Source organism: Aedes albopictus, chromosome 3 (genome assembly GCF_035046485.1).
Source record: "Aedes albopictus strain Foshan chromosome 3, AalbF5, whole genome shotgun sequence".
Taxonomy (NCBI): Eukaryota; Metazoa; Arthropoda; class Insecta; order Diptera; family Culicidae; genus Aedes; species Aedes albopictus.
The window spans coordinates 245,836,816-245,853,206 of NC_085138.1; the positions used below are offsets into that span (position 1 = coordinate 245,836,816).

At 49.6% G+C, this 16,391-nt stretch overlaps 1 protein-coding gene across 1 annotated transcript; it reads right to left on the minus strand.

Annotated features, from left to right (window-relative positions):
- Positions 1–214: 214 nt before the first annotated feature.
- On the minus strand, positions 215–2,485 carry LOC134290679 (uncharacterized protein K02A2.6-like). Its single transcript, XM_062857857.1, has one exon. It carries the CDS (start codon positions 2,483–2,485, stop codon positions 215–217), a length of 2,271 nt encoding a protein of 756 aa, XP_062713841.1.
- Between the last annotated feature and the right edge of the window lie 13,906 nt (positions 2,486–16,391).

Genomic DNA, 16,391 nt, shown 5'->3' on the forward strand with positions numbered 1-16,391 from the left:
ACAGTAATAATTGTAGAAAAGTATAATGTCAAACAACTTAATTAACATAGGCTTCTTTGATCATGGCTTCAGGCCATTCCTCTATAACATCTCCCCCTTTAGAAAAGATCATATGGTGAGAGCCACGAAGGAAGCCTTCGGTTTCGTATCGGGTTGTTGTTAGTAGGTTGGGGTTCATTATCTTCAACATTATCTGCAGGAACATCTTCTTCAATTAACGGAGGTAGCATTTCTTCAGGTTGTATATCTTCAGGTGGCAGTTCTTCCCCAGCAAGTAGTCCATGGGTGCTCGTAGATCCTTCATTTGCTTGACGAAACGTCCATAATAATTGATGGCTCCAAGGTATGATCGAAGCTGCGACACGTTCTTGGGAGCTGGCATCTGCGAAATAGCACTTGTCTTCGCTGGATCTGGTCGTAAGCCGTCTTGATCGATGATGTGTCCTAGGAACTTGATTTGTGAGAGACCAAAGCGACATTTATCCATCCTCAAATGAAATCCGTATGCCTTGATCCTTTCCAGAACTTCATTGAGACGTTGATCGTGTTCCTCCTTAGTCCTACCGGCAATCATGATGTCATCCAGATACGGTTTAACTCCTGGAATGCCGGCGACCATGCTATCGATGATTCGTTGAAATGCACCGGGGGCGGACTTGATTCCAGGTGGCAAGCGGTTGTATTTGAACAGTCCTCGATGAGTGTTGATGGTCAGGTACTTTTGCGATTCCTCCTCAACCTCGACTTGCAGGTACGCATCCGAAAGATCGAGTTGGGAAAAATATCGGCAGCCTGCAAGATCAGCGAAAATATCGTCTGGGTGCGGAAGTGGGTGTCCATCTGATTCTAGCGCATTGTTCAGTCCGGTAGAGTAATCGCCACAAATTCGAACGGACACGTTGTCAGATTTCCGGACCACGACTATCGGTGTGGCCCAGTCGGAAAACTTCACTGGAGAGATTATTCCCTTGTCTTGAAGGCGTTGGAGTTCGGCATCAACCTTTGGAAGTGCTGCATATGCGACTGGTCGTTTTGGACAGTACACTGGACGGGCATCGGGTTTCAGGTATAGTTTCACTTTTGCTTTTGTGCACTTACCAAGTGAGCTCTGGAACACTTCGGGGAACTTCAAACGGAGTTTCTCAACGGTGTCTTGCGGCTTTTGATGGACAGCGTTCACCAGCGAATTGAAGGGTACAGCCCACAGATCGAACAGTTCGATTGTGTCTATTCCAAGGACATTCAAATCTGGGTTTGATGACACGTAGACAATACCTTCGTTTGTTGAATTCTTGATGGTAAGCTGGGCCTTGAATTCGCCAACGATGTTGATTCTGTCACCGGAAGCGCTGATAGCTGCGATCTCCGAGGCTTCGATAGCTGGTTTCCCGATTGCTTCCCAGGTCGGTGTAGCGATAATCGTGATATCCGATGCACAATCCAGTTGAAGCGTCGCCTGATTTCCGTTGATTCCAAGAGTGACGAATTTCCTCTTTCCTTGGAGGTCGATACGCTTCACCGAAATTCCTTTAGACTTCACATACTCTTTCGTCTTCGATTTATCGAATTTTCTTCCAGGTCTGGATTTCGTTTCCGCCGTAGAACAGTATCCCTCTTTATGCCCCTTCCGCTTACACTTGCCACAAAAATGGTCTTGATAGGAGCATTCTTTCACGAAGTGTAGGTCACCGCATAGCCAGCATGGAGATTTTGGTTTCTTCTTTTTCGCAAGCTTCGATGAAACGGCGTTGACAATGGATTTCTCCAGAACGGGTTTCTCGATCATTTTCGTGTCCTGTTTCAAATTGTTGAACCGATGGCACTCCTCAACAAGGTTTTCAAGTGTCAGCTTCGTACCTTCCGCCGGAGGAGCAGTTTCTTCAGCTTCAAGCTTGCTGATCAAGCGTGTCCGAATGTCTGCATCCCGTGAAGACTGTAGGCCGCAGACAAAACGAAGAGCCTTGAACTGGTCATCCGAAAGCTTGGACAGCTGGAACGCTTCGCAGTGCTTGTTCACGGAGGCAGCGTAACTTGAAAAATCGTCGGCATCGTTCTTGATGTACTGGAGACAGCGGTATCTATCGTTGAAGAGCGAGGTCTGTCGGCCGTAGAGTTTCTTGAGTTTGTTCACCGTTTCGTCCAGGCCAAAATCGCGAGGATGCTTGGGCAGGATACTGTTGACGTACCGCTCATGGAACTTGGTGCCAATCTTCCTCAAGAGTAGCCTCACCTTCGCCGGATCGTCCAGATTCTTGCCGTCGACCTTGAAAACGTCTTCGTAACGGGCATACCAAGCGTCGAAAAATACTCCACCGTCAGGATCGTAATAGAAATCTTCAATTCCCGTGGCCAGCGTTTCGATGATCCTCTCGCTACCCGGTTGGTTGACTTGACCGGCCCGGTTGAGCAATGATATCTGTTGTTGCTGACTTGCTACCAGTTCGGTGAGCCGGAGAATTGCGTCCTTCAAATCCTGGTTGGACATCTTCAAACAAAGTTGATCTGGATTCTCCTGAGTAACTTCTCGTCGCCAATTGTCACAACTCCAATGAATTAAAGACTAGTTGTAGTTTAGGTCTATTTACTTCGGAGGTTGGAACAGTAATAATTGTAGAAAAGTATAATGTCAAACAACTTAATTAACATAGGCTTCTTTGATCATGGCTTCAGGCCATTCCTCTATAACACTTTCAAACAAAAAATCCCAGAGGTCGCCCTTTGTCTCCTTAATTCAAATCGATCAACGCCTCTTGTAGAAAAATCATTTATGAAACTTTCCTTCGAAGACCGCAAAACGATTGGATGCTTGTGGAAAAAGTTATTTATTTATTACCGATCCAACGAACGGCTTTTTGTTTTGTTTTATCAGCAGCACTGCTGCTGCCGTTGTTGCATGGGGTGGCGGGAGGCATCACCACCCCCAGAAACAGCAGCATCCAAGGCAGCAGCTGCAGTGCTGCTAATAATACAAAACAAAATGCCGTTCGTTGAATCACTAATCGGTAATAAATCAATAACTTTTCCACAAGCATCCAATTGTTTTGCGGTCTTCGAAGGAAAGTTTCATAAATATTTTTTCTACAAAAAGCATTGATCGACTTGAATTAAGGAGACAAGGGGCGACTTCTGGGATTTTTTATCTGAAAGTATTACTTTTCCCATAGTAAATCCTATGACAACTTTGAACTGCTTGCGCTAAATTATAGTTTCACCGATTGCGCTGAAATTTTGCATAGTTCATATGGGACCTAAATGGAATCGAAAAAGTCGACTGGAGCGAGAATTTGTTTGCCCCATACTAGTAATCATACCATCTACCAGAGCTGCGGCAACACACGCGTGCTGGGAACAGCTTTCATCGTGATGGGTGATATGCAGAGGCGCGTGATCGGTGGTGGCCGATCGACAAAAGAATGTGCAGGTTGAGGATCAAGCATAATAAACGTGCACAGCCCACACTCCGGAAGAAGGTACTGATTATGACAAGGACGCATTTTACGTGCAGCTCGAACGCAAGTACGATCGCTGCCCAGCCCATGCCACGACGTCAAGATCATCATAGGAGATTTGAACGCTCAGGTAGGCCAGGAGGAGGAATTCAGACCAACGCGACGATTGGTAAGTTCAGCGCCCACCAGCAGACGAACGAAAACGGCCTACGACTCATTGATTTCGCCGCCTCCAAAAATACGGCCATACCACAGAGAACAGACATCCAAGTCCAGTTCTGAAACTGTGTAAGGAATTTAACGGCCATTTGAAATCGGTAACACAAGTGGCAATAGCGTGGCGCTGCAATCGGTTAAGCTCCCATACTTATTTAATTCACCACTTGAAATGTTTCAATTCGCCACTGACTGTGACAATATGGTGTTTGGTGGCGTTAGTGTTTTTTTTCCTTCTAAACCATAGGGGAATAAATCTGCTCATCAGACACCCTAACAGGAAGGTTAGGGTAGTGTGGGATTGAGGCCGTCTTCTACAATGCCGGTAGAAGCCAGGACTACTCTCTCCTCGACCCACTAAAACACATTCCTATGGTCGCCAAACCCTACGTCTCTCCGGAACCACCAAGAAGGTATTGCTTCAGAGAGGGGCTAGTGCATATCGCTCCCACAAGGTTAGCTGCCGTAGCCTAGCAGCAACGAACATCGGTGACTCGCTCTGGAGAGTCCATCACGGTAGCCTGCTGGCGCTTAGCCAGTTTCCCGAGTGGTCCTCGCCACTCCCTTTGTCCTCGGAAGGCGGGCAGGGTCAACCCCGCCCGCGCCCTACTGCTGAGCGGACATCAAGAACTGATGCCCACATGCAACCCGATCTGACCTGCCCGCAAAGGAAGGGTATTACTACCCTTCAGGCCCTATCAGATGCATCCGTAGGTTGCAGACAGCAGGGTCTCACCTACCCCGACCCTTGCCGGGGACCCCTTTCCAACCGCGGGCTCAGATCCAACCCAGTAGACTGACGCCACGACAGCACCGCTACCGGGACTTCCTCTCCGCGGCCACTTAATCGCTGTAAGGGTCGATCTCGACCGCACTGTACTGCATCTGGACTAGCCATTCTCCGAGTCCACGCGCCACCTCCTCTGTAGCTCCCAGACGATATGGGTGATAGCCGTTGAAACGGCATTCCAGCTAATCTCATCCCTACACATTCTCTGGGCCAAGTTGTCCGGAGTTGTGTCCTCCCCGCATGTGGCAAGCATGCGGTCACGCATTGTGCGAAAACGCGGGCACACGAACAAAACGTGTTCCGCCGTTTCCTCTAAACCATTGCACACTGGGCATTCGGGAGAATCCGCATGCCCGAAACGGTGTAGATACTGTCGGAAGCAACCATGACCTGTTAGGACCTGTGTCAGGTGGAATGAAACTTCCCCATGGCGCCTATTAATCCAACTATCTACCCTCGGTATCAACCTATGGGTCCACCTTCCTTTGGTGGAACTGTCCCACGCGCGCTGCCATTTGACCATAGAGGCCATCCTGACAGTCTTGCGTATGCCTCTTGTGCCGCGCATTTCGAAGCACTCCATGTCCTCACTGATAAGAATGCTGATGGGCACCATACCAGTAATGACACAGAGAGCGTCGTGTGACACGGTACGGTACGCGCTTGCAACCCTCAGGCACATAAGCCTGTAAGTACTTTCCAGCTTCCGTCGGTAGCATTCAGTACTTAGCGCGGTACCCCACGCCGGGCCGCCATACCTAAGTATGGACGTAGCAACACTAGCCAGAAGCTTGCGCTTACTGGCGTACACCGCTGAGCTATTGGACATCATCCGGGACAGTGCCGCAATAGCTGTGGAGGCTCTTTTACAGGCATAATCGACGTGGCTACCGAAGGTAAGCTTGTCGTCGATCATCACGCCCAAGTGCTTGACAGAGCGCTTCGACAGGATAGTGCACTCTCCTACACTGATCTCCGTCTGCTGCGCCGACTGCATGTTGTTAACAACCGTCACCTCTGTCTTGTGGTGAGCCAGCTCCAGTTTTCTGGACCGCATCCACGCCTCCACAACCTTGATCGAGTGGTCGGTAGTCAACTTCACCTCCTCGATCGTTTCACCGTAGACTTCGAGCGTAATATCGTTGGCAAATCCAACAATCACCACTCCCACTGGGTACTCTAACCTCAACACCTCGTCGTACATGACATTCCATAACACCGGACCCAGGATGGAACCTTGCGGGACTCCTGAGGTTATGTGAAAGCACTTCCGACCCACCTCCGTGTCGTAAACTAGTACGCGATTCTGGAAGTAGCTTTCGAGAATCTTGTACAAGTACTCCGGTATCCCCAGACGCAGGAGCGCATCGGCAATAGGAGCCCAACTGGCGCTATTAAATGCATTCCTTACATCCAGAGTCACTACCCCGCAGAAGCGAATTCCCCTCCTCTTAGGCTCGAGTGCTTTCTCGGCGGTTTTTGTAACCGACAAGATAGCGTCTACGGTGGACCTCCCCTTCCGGAAGCCATACTGGTTGCTCGAGAGACCATTTGCGCCCTCAGTGAACTTCAACATTCTATTGAGGATGATCTTTTCGAGCACCTTCCCCGCCGTGTCAATCAAGCATATTGGTCTATATGCCGACGGGTCTCCGGGTGGTTTCCCCGCCTTTGGCAATAGTACCAGGCTCTGCCTCTTCCAAGCTTCTGGGAAAACTCCCTCGTCCAGGCATTTCTGCATAGCAGACCTGAACATCTCGGGAGCTTCTGCAATAGCTACTTTTAAGGCCAGGTTCGGAACTCTGTCCGGACCTGGGGCCTTACCTACGCTAAGGGACTTAGCTATCCCCGCAAGTTCCACATCGGTGACCCTTTCCTCATCGCCAGCCCCAGTCCCCGGCTGTCCTACGAAAGGAGGCCAAGGACTAGGATCATGACGCGGAAAAAGTCCTCCAATGATCCCCTCCAACATCTCTGGAGATTGCTCTGTAGGAGCCATCACACCTCTCGTCTTGGCCATAACGATCCTGTAGGCATCACCCCACGGGTTCGTATTGGCACTCTGACAGAGACCCTCAAAGCAGGCCTTTTTGCTTGCTCTTATCTCGGTCTTGAGCGCGGCTTTTGCAGCGGCGAACACCACCCGCCGTTCGTTTCGCTCTTCCTCTGATCGTGCTCGCTGCATCCGCCGCCTAGCCCGTAGGCAGGCGCGGCGCAGGTCCGCAATCGCGTCGGTCCACCAGTAAGCCGGTGGCCTCCCATTTCTAGGGTGGACTCGCCTAGGCATGGTCGCATCACACGCACGTGAGAGCACCGCTACCAGCTCGTCACCGTCTAAACCGATTAAGTTTCGCTCACGGCGGAGCGCTTCCCTAAATACCTCCTCGTCGAAGTATGATGTCTTCCACCTACGAGGGCTTGGCCTTGGCCTAGCCGCCTCTTCTTCTATCCGCTGACTGCTGTTGTTGTAGTCGATACTGTAGCGAACCGCCAGGTGGTCGCTGTGAGTGTAGCCATCATCTACTCTCCAGTTCGGACTACTTGTTAGGCCAGGGCTACAAAAGGTCACGTCAATAATTGAATCCACTCCATTTCGACTATAGGTACTCTTGGTATCGACATTAGCCAAGTCGACATCTAAGATGGCCAGTGTTTCTAGCAGGATCTGACCTCGCTGGTTCGTGAAACGGCTTCCCCATTCCACAGCCCAGGCATTAAAATCACCCGCTATTACCATCGGCCTTCGCCCTGTTAGCACGGTCGTTAAGCGGTCCAGCATTTGCGTGAACCGCTCGATCGGCCACCGCGGAGGCGCATAACAGCTACAGAAGAAGACCCCGTTTACTTTGGCGACCACGAAGCCCTCATAGGTAGTAGACACCAACTCCTGCATGGGGTATTTACCCGTCGTCCATATCGCCGCCATTTTCCTGGTCCCATCCGAGGCCCAGTTGCCGTTGCCGGCGGGTACTCGGTATGGGTCCGAAATGATGGCGATATCCGTCTCCCACTCAGAAACCGCCTGACAAAGCAGTTGCTGAGCCGCATCACAGTGGTTCAGGTTCAGCTGCGTTACCTGCACTGTGATTTGTTGTTCACTGCGGCTTTCTTAAAGGCCGGGCACCCTGGACCACCCATCGTATGTCTGTTTTTCGAGGTTTTCCCGGTACAGATCATGCAGATGGGCGGACTCGTGCAGCTTTGGGCCTTATGACCTTCAGCGCCGCATCGCCTACACAGTTTGCGCCTGTCGGGGCCTTTGCAGTCCCACGACTTGTGTCCTGGTTCCAGACACCTGAAGCAAACCTCTGGTGGCTCGTGGAATGTCAGGTGACATACACACCAGCCCACCTTTATACTTCCTACTTTAACGGACTTTTTAACATCCGCCACAGGTAGCTGAACCAAGGCTATCTGTGTCCCTGCTGGCCCTCTCCGTAGCTTAACGGCTGCGGCGGCCACCTGCACATCGCACTGTTGCCGCAGTGCCGTGACGAGCTCTTCCACTTCGGTGATCTCGTCAATGTCTTTGACCTTCAGAGTCGCCTCATGTGTCAGAGCCCTCACCTGCACACCCTCACCAAGGACCTCTTCTGCCAGCCTCTTATAGGCGGCGCCCTTGTGCTCCTTCTGGCGCTCCAGCTCCAGGATCATCTCGCCCGTACGAGTACGTCTAATACTGCGTACGTCGGCTCCAAGACCCTCAAGCTTGGCGTCGCTTCGCATCGTCTTCAAGACGTCCGAGTACTTAGACTGTTCGGTCTTGATGACGATAGCGTCGCCTTTCTCACGCCTGGCACCTGCCTTCCTACGCCTTGGCTTGGCGTCCTGCACTTCTGCCTGCGGATTCACCTTCTTCTTCCTCTTCCGCTCTACCTTTGTCCAAGGAGGGTCCTCTCCTTGGATCGCCCTGCTCTGTGGCTGCTGAGGGCCCACCATTGGTCGCAACCCCTTGTTCCCATCATTCCGGGACGGGCCGGCCTTTTCAGGCCCACCCTTCCCAGCTTTCCGGGAACCCTGGCTGAGGTCCGACTTTCCGGCATTACCACCGGCTTTCGGGGTTATTATGCGCCTGGCCTTGCGGGCGCCGCCAGACAGCTCCTCACCTGACGGCTGCCTCGCCCGCTTCTGCGAATGCTTGTCGCTTTTGTCGCGAGCATTCGCTTCCACTCTCTTCGGACTACCCGCGAAGGAGAAGGCCTCCGTTTGTGTAAACTTAGACGCTTTCTCCTTTGCGGGTTCCGCCGCTGCTGCAGCCAGCAACGCGACCACGTGCTCCTGCTTGGCCTCATCGACAGTCGCTCTAAGCCGAAGCAAGGCCGTTTTCAGGTCCTTGCTTATATTCGACTTAGTTGTCGCGAAGTCGATAATTTTACCAAGCTGCTGCTCAGCTACCTCTAATGCGGGCCGTCCTTTTCCTGCTACTTGGCTGATGGCCCTCAGCAACCATGCTCCGTCCATAACCTCCGCCGGCTGGCTTGCCGTGGAGTGGACAGGAGCTCCCACGCTTGAGCTGCGCAAGCAGCTTCCAGCACCTGACTCCTCGCTTCTCCTTGTTGGAGACCGCATCAACCCGCTTCTTGCGAAGGGGTTGATCGCACCACTACAACCTGCTACACCTGGTTTTTGAATTTGTTTATTATTACTCATATTTGATTCCCACGAGTCGCACGAGAAAGAATGTCCACCACGCCAGAGCTCTGCATTAACGCGGCAAGGGACAGCTTACTGTGGGGGGTGCCCAGGTGCCCCACAGGCTCCGTTAAAGATCGAGCATCTTTTTCACCCCCTCGATCACTCATTCCTCGGCACGGGTCGCTTGACACCTTGAATTGGGGTTAGTAGTCCTATTCTTAGCCGGCAACTACGCGGCTGACTCGCAAGCGGGGGGGGGGGGGGGGGTGCGTCAGGCCCCAGGACATCCGTCCCTGCTGCCCCAGGGCGTTAGTGTAGTCATCGTGTATTGGTTTGCAACCTTACTCTAGTAAAGATACAAATCCTTACACAACTTTCCGAATGAAATTTGTTCTAGCCTGGATGTCTGTTTTCTGTGGCCATACGTAGCACCTTTTTCCAACACAGCATCCCTTATCGTTACACCTGGAGATCACCACAGCAGATGGAATCTCAAATCGACCACGTTCTGATTGACGGACGGCACTTCTCCGACATTATCGACGCCAGGACCTATCGTGGCGCCAACATCGACTCCGACCACTATCTGGTGATGGTCAAACTGCGCCCAAAACTCTCCGTCAACAACAATGGACGGTACCGGCGACCTCCACGATACAACCTAGAGCGACTGAAACAACCGGATGTCGCCTCAGCATACGCGCAGAATCTCGAGGCCGCGTTGCCAGACGAGGGCGAGCTCGATGAGGCCCCTCTAAAGAACTGCTGGAGTACAGTAAAATCAGCCATCAACGCTGCAGCCGAGAGCACCATCGGGTACGTGGAACGGATTCGACGGAACGAATGGTTCGACGAAGAGTGCAGAACGGTTTTGGAGGAGAAGAACGCAGCGAGGGCGGTAATGCTGCAGCAAGGGACCCGACAGAACGTGGACCGTTTACAACAAAACCAACAAAGCAGCTGGTAAGGATGGTATCGCAGCTGAACTCATCAAGATGGGCCCAGAAAAGTTGGCCACCTGTCTGCATCGGCTGATAGTCGGGATCTGGGAAACCGAACAGCTACTGGAGGAGTGGAAGGAAGGGGTAATCTGCCCCATTCACAAGAAAGGCGACCATTTGGAATGTGAGAACTTCAGGGCGATCACTATTTTGAATTCTGCCTACAAAGTTCAATCCCAGATCATCTTCCGTCGTCTGTCACCGAAAACGAATGAGTTCGTGGGAAGTTATCCAGCCGGTTTCATCGACGGCCGGTTGACAACGTACCAGATCTTCACCGTACGGTAAATCCTCCAGAAAAACCGGGAATACCAGGTCCCAACGCATCACCTGTTCATCGACTTCAAAGCGGCATTCCACAGTATCGACCGCGCAGAGCTATGGAGAATCATGGACGAAAACGGCTTTCCTGGGAAGCTGACAAGACTGATTAAAACAACGATGGACGGTGTGCAAAACTGCGTAAAGCGTAAAAGTTTCAGTTGAACTATCCAGTTCATTCGAATCTCGCCGGAGACTACGACAAGGTGATGGACTTTCATGCCTACTCTTCAACATCGCCTTGTAAGGTGTTATGCGACCAGCCGGGCTCAACAGCCAGGGAACGATTTTCACAAAATCCGGTCAATTTGTGTGCTTTGCGGACGACATGGACATTATCGCCAGAACATTTAGAACGGTGGCAGAGCTGTACACCCGCCTGAAACGCGACGCAGCAATTGTCGGACTGGTGGTGAATGCCTCAAAAACAAAGTACATGCTGGTAGGCGGAACCGAACACGACCGGATCCGGCTGGGTAGTAATGTTACGATAGACGGGGATACTTTCGAGGTGGTGAAGGAATTCGTCTACCTCGGATCCTTCTGACGGCTGACAAGAACTTGAGTCGTGAAATTCGGAGGCCCATCATCAGCGGAAGTCGGGCCTTCTACGGGCTCCAGAAGAAGCAGCAGTCGAAAACGATTCACCCACGCACCAAATGCACCATGTGCAAAACGTAATAAGACCGGTGGTCCTCTACGGACACGAGACATGGATCATGCTCGAGGAGGACCTGCAAGCACTCGGAGTTTTCGAGCAACGCCTGCTAAGGACGACTGTCGAGCCCGTATGAAGTTGATCATCAATATTAACTTCTTTTCTCGATCAGCCTAGATAGCTGTGTAGTGTCGGTAGCAATTATCTCAATTGGCTAAGAATAACACTACGGACCGCCTGTTCCGGTGGTAAGAATCCACCAACAGGTGACCCCTAATTCATGGTGTGATGCGGCTTTATGCTTACCGTGCCTAGGAATGAATGGTTAGGGGGGTCTTATAAAAACCTAATCGCAAACGGAGCCTGTGGAGTACCAGGGCACCCTCCACAGTATTTGCCCTTACTGTGCTAACCGGAGCAATAGCGCGGTGGACCTTGTGTTTCTCCGAGACAATCAGCTGCCCTTCTTCAATCTCATACTTGAGGCTGAATAAGGGCGGGATTATGAAGATGTTATTAATTAGTTTAGATTTTCACCTATATGGTTTCGCATTATGCGTTTTACACAGTGTATTCTGTGAATCCTCGCCTTTGGCGCAGTCAAATCGATACCGATCTGGCTTTATTGTTGCTGTTCTTTTTTGTGCTGTGATTGTTAAGAGTTTAATCTTGCCTAGTTTGGGTAGTGGCTACGGTTAGGATAGCTCAGATCAATCTTCAGCACAAAAGAACAGCAACGATCAATCTTTGTAGACTTATGCAAAATAGTACAGTCCAAGTGGCGTTAGTCCAAGAACCTTACTTTCGTAAGGGGAATTTCTATTTAGGAAACCTTGTGAATCCGGTGTTTGCTACTTTCAGTAAAAATGAAATGGCAAACTCACGTGTCATGCCTCGAGCATGTGTGCTTGTCAACAACGCAATCGTTGCTACACTCATCTCTGAACTAACTACCAGAGATGTATGTGCTATCACAATAGATGTATCTGTTGGAAACCTCAACAGGAAATACGTTTATTGTTCGGTTTATTTACCGCATGATGAACCATCCCCTACGGATGCTTTCAAGCAAGTCATTGCATACTGCACTTCAAAAGGCCTTCCGCTAATTGTTGGTAGTGATGCTAATGCTCACCATATAATCTGGGGCAGCTCAGACATCAATTTGAGAGGCTCCAGTTTGATGGAATACTTAAGTAGTACAGATCTTGGATTACTTAACATAGGCAACCGCCCAACCTTCATGGTATCTGGTAGAGAGGAAGTGTTAGACATAACGTTTTGCTCTAGCAGAATTAGTCATGAGCTGACCAATTGGCATGTGTCAGATGAAGAATCTTTATCTGACCATCGTTACATCTTGTTTGAACATGTGAATGTTACTTCGCAAACTTTGCGTTTCAGGAATCCCCGGTCAACCAACTGGGATCTCTTTACCGATTTGGTTGCAGCCAAATTTCATGGATACTCACCATCAATTGACACTCCAAGTGATTTAGATGATGCCGTTGATACTACAACGGCCTTCATCATGGAAGCTTTTGAAGAAGCCTGCCCTCTGCGGTCTGTGAAGACCACGAGAGGAACCCCTTGGTGGAACTCCGATCTGGCGAAGCTCAGGAAACAATGTAGAAAGAGTTGGAACAGACGACGTTCGGCTGGATCGGAGGCTTTCAGGTCGGCTCGCAAGGCCTATCAGAAAGCTCTTCGGTCTGCTGAACGATCCGGCTGGAAAAACCTTTGTACAAATGTTTCCAGTCTGAGTGAAGCCAGTCGATTGAACAAAATCCTTGCAAAATCTAAGGATTTTCAAGTGAACGAACTTCGTTTGCCAAATGGTGATTTCACTTCCTCTGATGAGGAAGTTTTAGAATGTTTATTCAGTACACACTTCCCCGGATGTGTGGATATTACATCTTCGGATGAACCTGATGTCTTTTCTTGTAGTTATGAGTCTTTAGCTTCGGCTCGGAGTATCATAACTTTAGAATCGATTGAATGGACACTTAATAGCTTTGCTCCTTTCAAATCTCCTGGGGCAGATGGGATTTATCCTATTTTGCTTCAGAAGGGATTTGATCATTTCAAACATGTTTTGAAACAACTACTTGTTTGCAGTTTTGCTACAGGGTATATTCCCAAATCCTGGTGGGATATTACTGTGAAGTTTATTCCGAAAGTGGGTCGCGCGTCGTATGAAGAAGCAAAGAGCTTCAGACCTATCAGTTTGACCTCTTTTCTTCTGAAATGCTTAGAACGCATAGTCGATCATCACATCCGTGATGTTCATCTGGCCAATGTGCCTCTTCATGTGAACCAACATGCTTACCAATCTGGAAAGTCCACTGTGACTCTTTTACACAAAGTTGTTTACGACATCGAGAAGGCATTCGCTCAAAAGCAATCCTGCTTGGGTGTTGTCTTAGATATCGAGGGTGCCTTTGACAACGTGCCTTTCGATGCCATATTGGAAGCCGCACGGGGTCATGGTATATCTCCAATGATTTCCAATTGGATTCACCAAATGCTCAAAAACCGACATCTCTTCTCGACATTGCGTCAAGCGGAGATTAGGAAATTGAGTGTTTGTGGATGCCCCCAAGGGGGAGTCTTATCACCACTTTTATGGAATCTCGTAGCAGATACGCTATTGAGGCAACTCAATAATAGCGGTTTTCCTACTTATGGTTTTGCCGACGACTACCTAACATTGTTAGTCGGTATGTGCATCAGCACCCTTTTCGACCTGATGCAAAACGTTCTTCAGGTAGTTGAGGGTTGGTGTCGCCAATATGGCCTTTCGGTAAATCCGAGTAAAACATCTATTGTTCTTTTCACGGAAAAGCGCAACCGTAATGGTGTTCGAACTTTACGTCTCTTTGATTCTGAAATCAATGTGACTGAACAGGTAAAGTACGTTGGAGTCATTCTTGATTCCAAGCTTTCCTGGACACCTCATGTTGAGTTCAGAATCAAGAAAGCTTGTATGGCCATCGGGCAATGCCGGCGAACCTTTGGTACAACTTGGGGTCTAAAACCCAAGTATATCAAATGGATCTACACAACTGTTGTTCGGCCAATATTGGCCTATGGATGCCTTGTGTGGTGGCAAAAGGGCGAAGTGAGAACGGTCCAATCAAAGTTAGGCCATCTCCAAAGGATGTGCTTAATGGCGATGTCTGGAGCGTTCTCTTCAACTCCCACGGCAGCTCTCGAAGTTCTCTTTGACGTTGCTCCACTACACATTCATCTCAAACAAGAAGCACTTTCTTGCACTTACCGCCTATGGGTACTCGGTTTACTAGAGGAAACTCCTGTGAACCGCAGTTCAACACACACCTCGTTGTTTCCACTTTTGGTGAATTGGGACAAAGTTGTCCTTGCTCCAAGTGATCTTACAATTGCTTGTAATTTTCCATATAGGACATTTTCCACGAAATTCCCTTCCCGGGAAGAGTGGACATCTGGTTATCTGGAAAGAAGTATTTCAGACGGCATCGTATGTTACACTGATGGCTCCCTTCTCGAAGGTCGAGCAGGTGCTGGTGTTTATTCTCGTGAGCTAAGGCTGTATCAGTCTTATTCACTTGGCAGACACTGCACCGTTTTTCAGGCCGAAATCTTTGCTCTTATGTGCGGAGTGCAATCAGCACTTCAGCAGCACGTAATGGGCAAAGTAATATACTTCTGTTCAGATAGCCAGGCTGCTATTAAAGCACTTGCTTCGGCCAACTCCAGGTCGAAGATAGTTATCGCTTGTCGAACTCAAATCGAGGAGCTGAATTCAGCAAACGCTGTTCACCTTGTATGGGTACCTGGCCATTCTTCCATCGCTGGAAATGAATTGGCTGATGAGTTAGCTCGCACTGGAGCATCACATGACTTCATTGGCCCTGAGCCAGCTATTCCGGTATCCAAGTGTTGGGTGAAGCTTCAGATTGACACCTGGGCTGCCACTCAGCACAAACAATACTGGAATAGTTTGGAGTCATGTCGTCAAACAAAATTGTATTGTACTGAGCCATCTCTAGGGGTGGCAAAGTATCTAACAAATCTGTCAAAGCAGAATTGCAGCATGCTGGTCAAAGCATTGACTGGCCACTGCCGACTCAGCTATCACATGGCGAATATTCAGCAAGCTGATTCATTTGCATGTGATAGCTGTGAATCCGATTATGGAACTTCGTATCATTTAATATGTAACTGTCCAGTTTTTGCGCAATTGCGTTTCCGAGTACTCGGGAACACTTATTAAGTGAAACTGACTTCAGAAACCTGAATCTTCAGGACGTTCTGTTGTTCTTGACCCGCTGTGGTAAAGAGCTATAGGCTCTCTTTACGCTTTATGCATTATCACAGTGCCCTTTTCAGGGCGCTGTTCGAACCCATTGTGGCACGCTTATGCGTTATTACAGTGTCCTTTTCAGGACGCTATGTGAACCCATTGTGGTACGCTTTTGCGAGTATGACGATCCTATTCCCTTACCTGTCCTTTCCCATGTCCTATCCTTTTTCCTTCCCTTCTCCGTCAGGTAAATGATGAATAGGCTCGTGTTCATGGCGATGGCACAAATTTCCCGAATGGAGGAGAACGTGCCTCTAGAGCCGACCTACTGATACCTGATACCTACCTCGGATCCTTCTGACGGCTGACAAAAACTTGAGTCGTGAAATTCGGAGGCCCATCATCAGCGGAAGTCGGGCCTTCTACGGGCTCCAGAAGAAGCAGCAGTCGAAAACGATTCACCCACGCACCAAATGCACCATGTGCAAAACGTAATAAGACCGGTGGTCCTCTACGGACACGAGACATGGATCATGCTCGAGGAGGACCTGCAAGCACTCGGAGTTTTCGAGCAACGCCTGCTAAGGACGATCTTCGGCGGTGTGCAGGAGAACGGTGTGTGACGGAGAAGGATGAACCACGAACTCGCTGCACTTTACGGCGAACCCAGCATCCAGAAGGTGGCCAATCCGGAAGAATACGGTGAGCAGGGCATGTTGCAAGAATGCCGGACAACAACTCTGCAAAGCTGGTGTTTGCAACTGATCCGATTGGCACAAGAAGGCGTGGAGCGCAGAGAGCACGATGAGCGGACCAGATGGGCGTGACCTGACGAGCATTGGGTGCGAGGATGGAGAGCGGTAGCCACAAACCGAGTATTGTGGCGTACTATTATGTCTTGTCTTAAATGTGATGCTGAACAAATTAATGTATGTATGAAATGTTGTGTATTGATCGTTTGCGTCATATTTGCGTCGTATACGAATCGAATAAAATCAAAGAAATCGTATATTCATTTTACGGTCGCATATGGTTC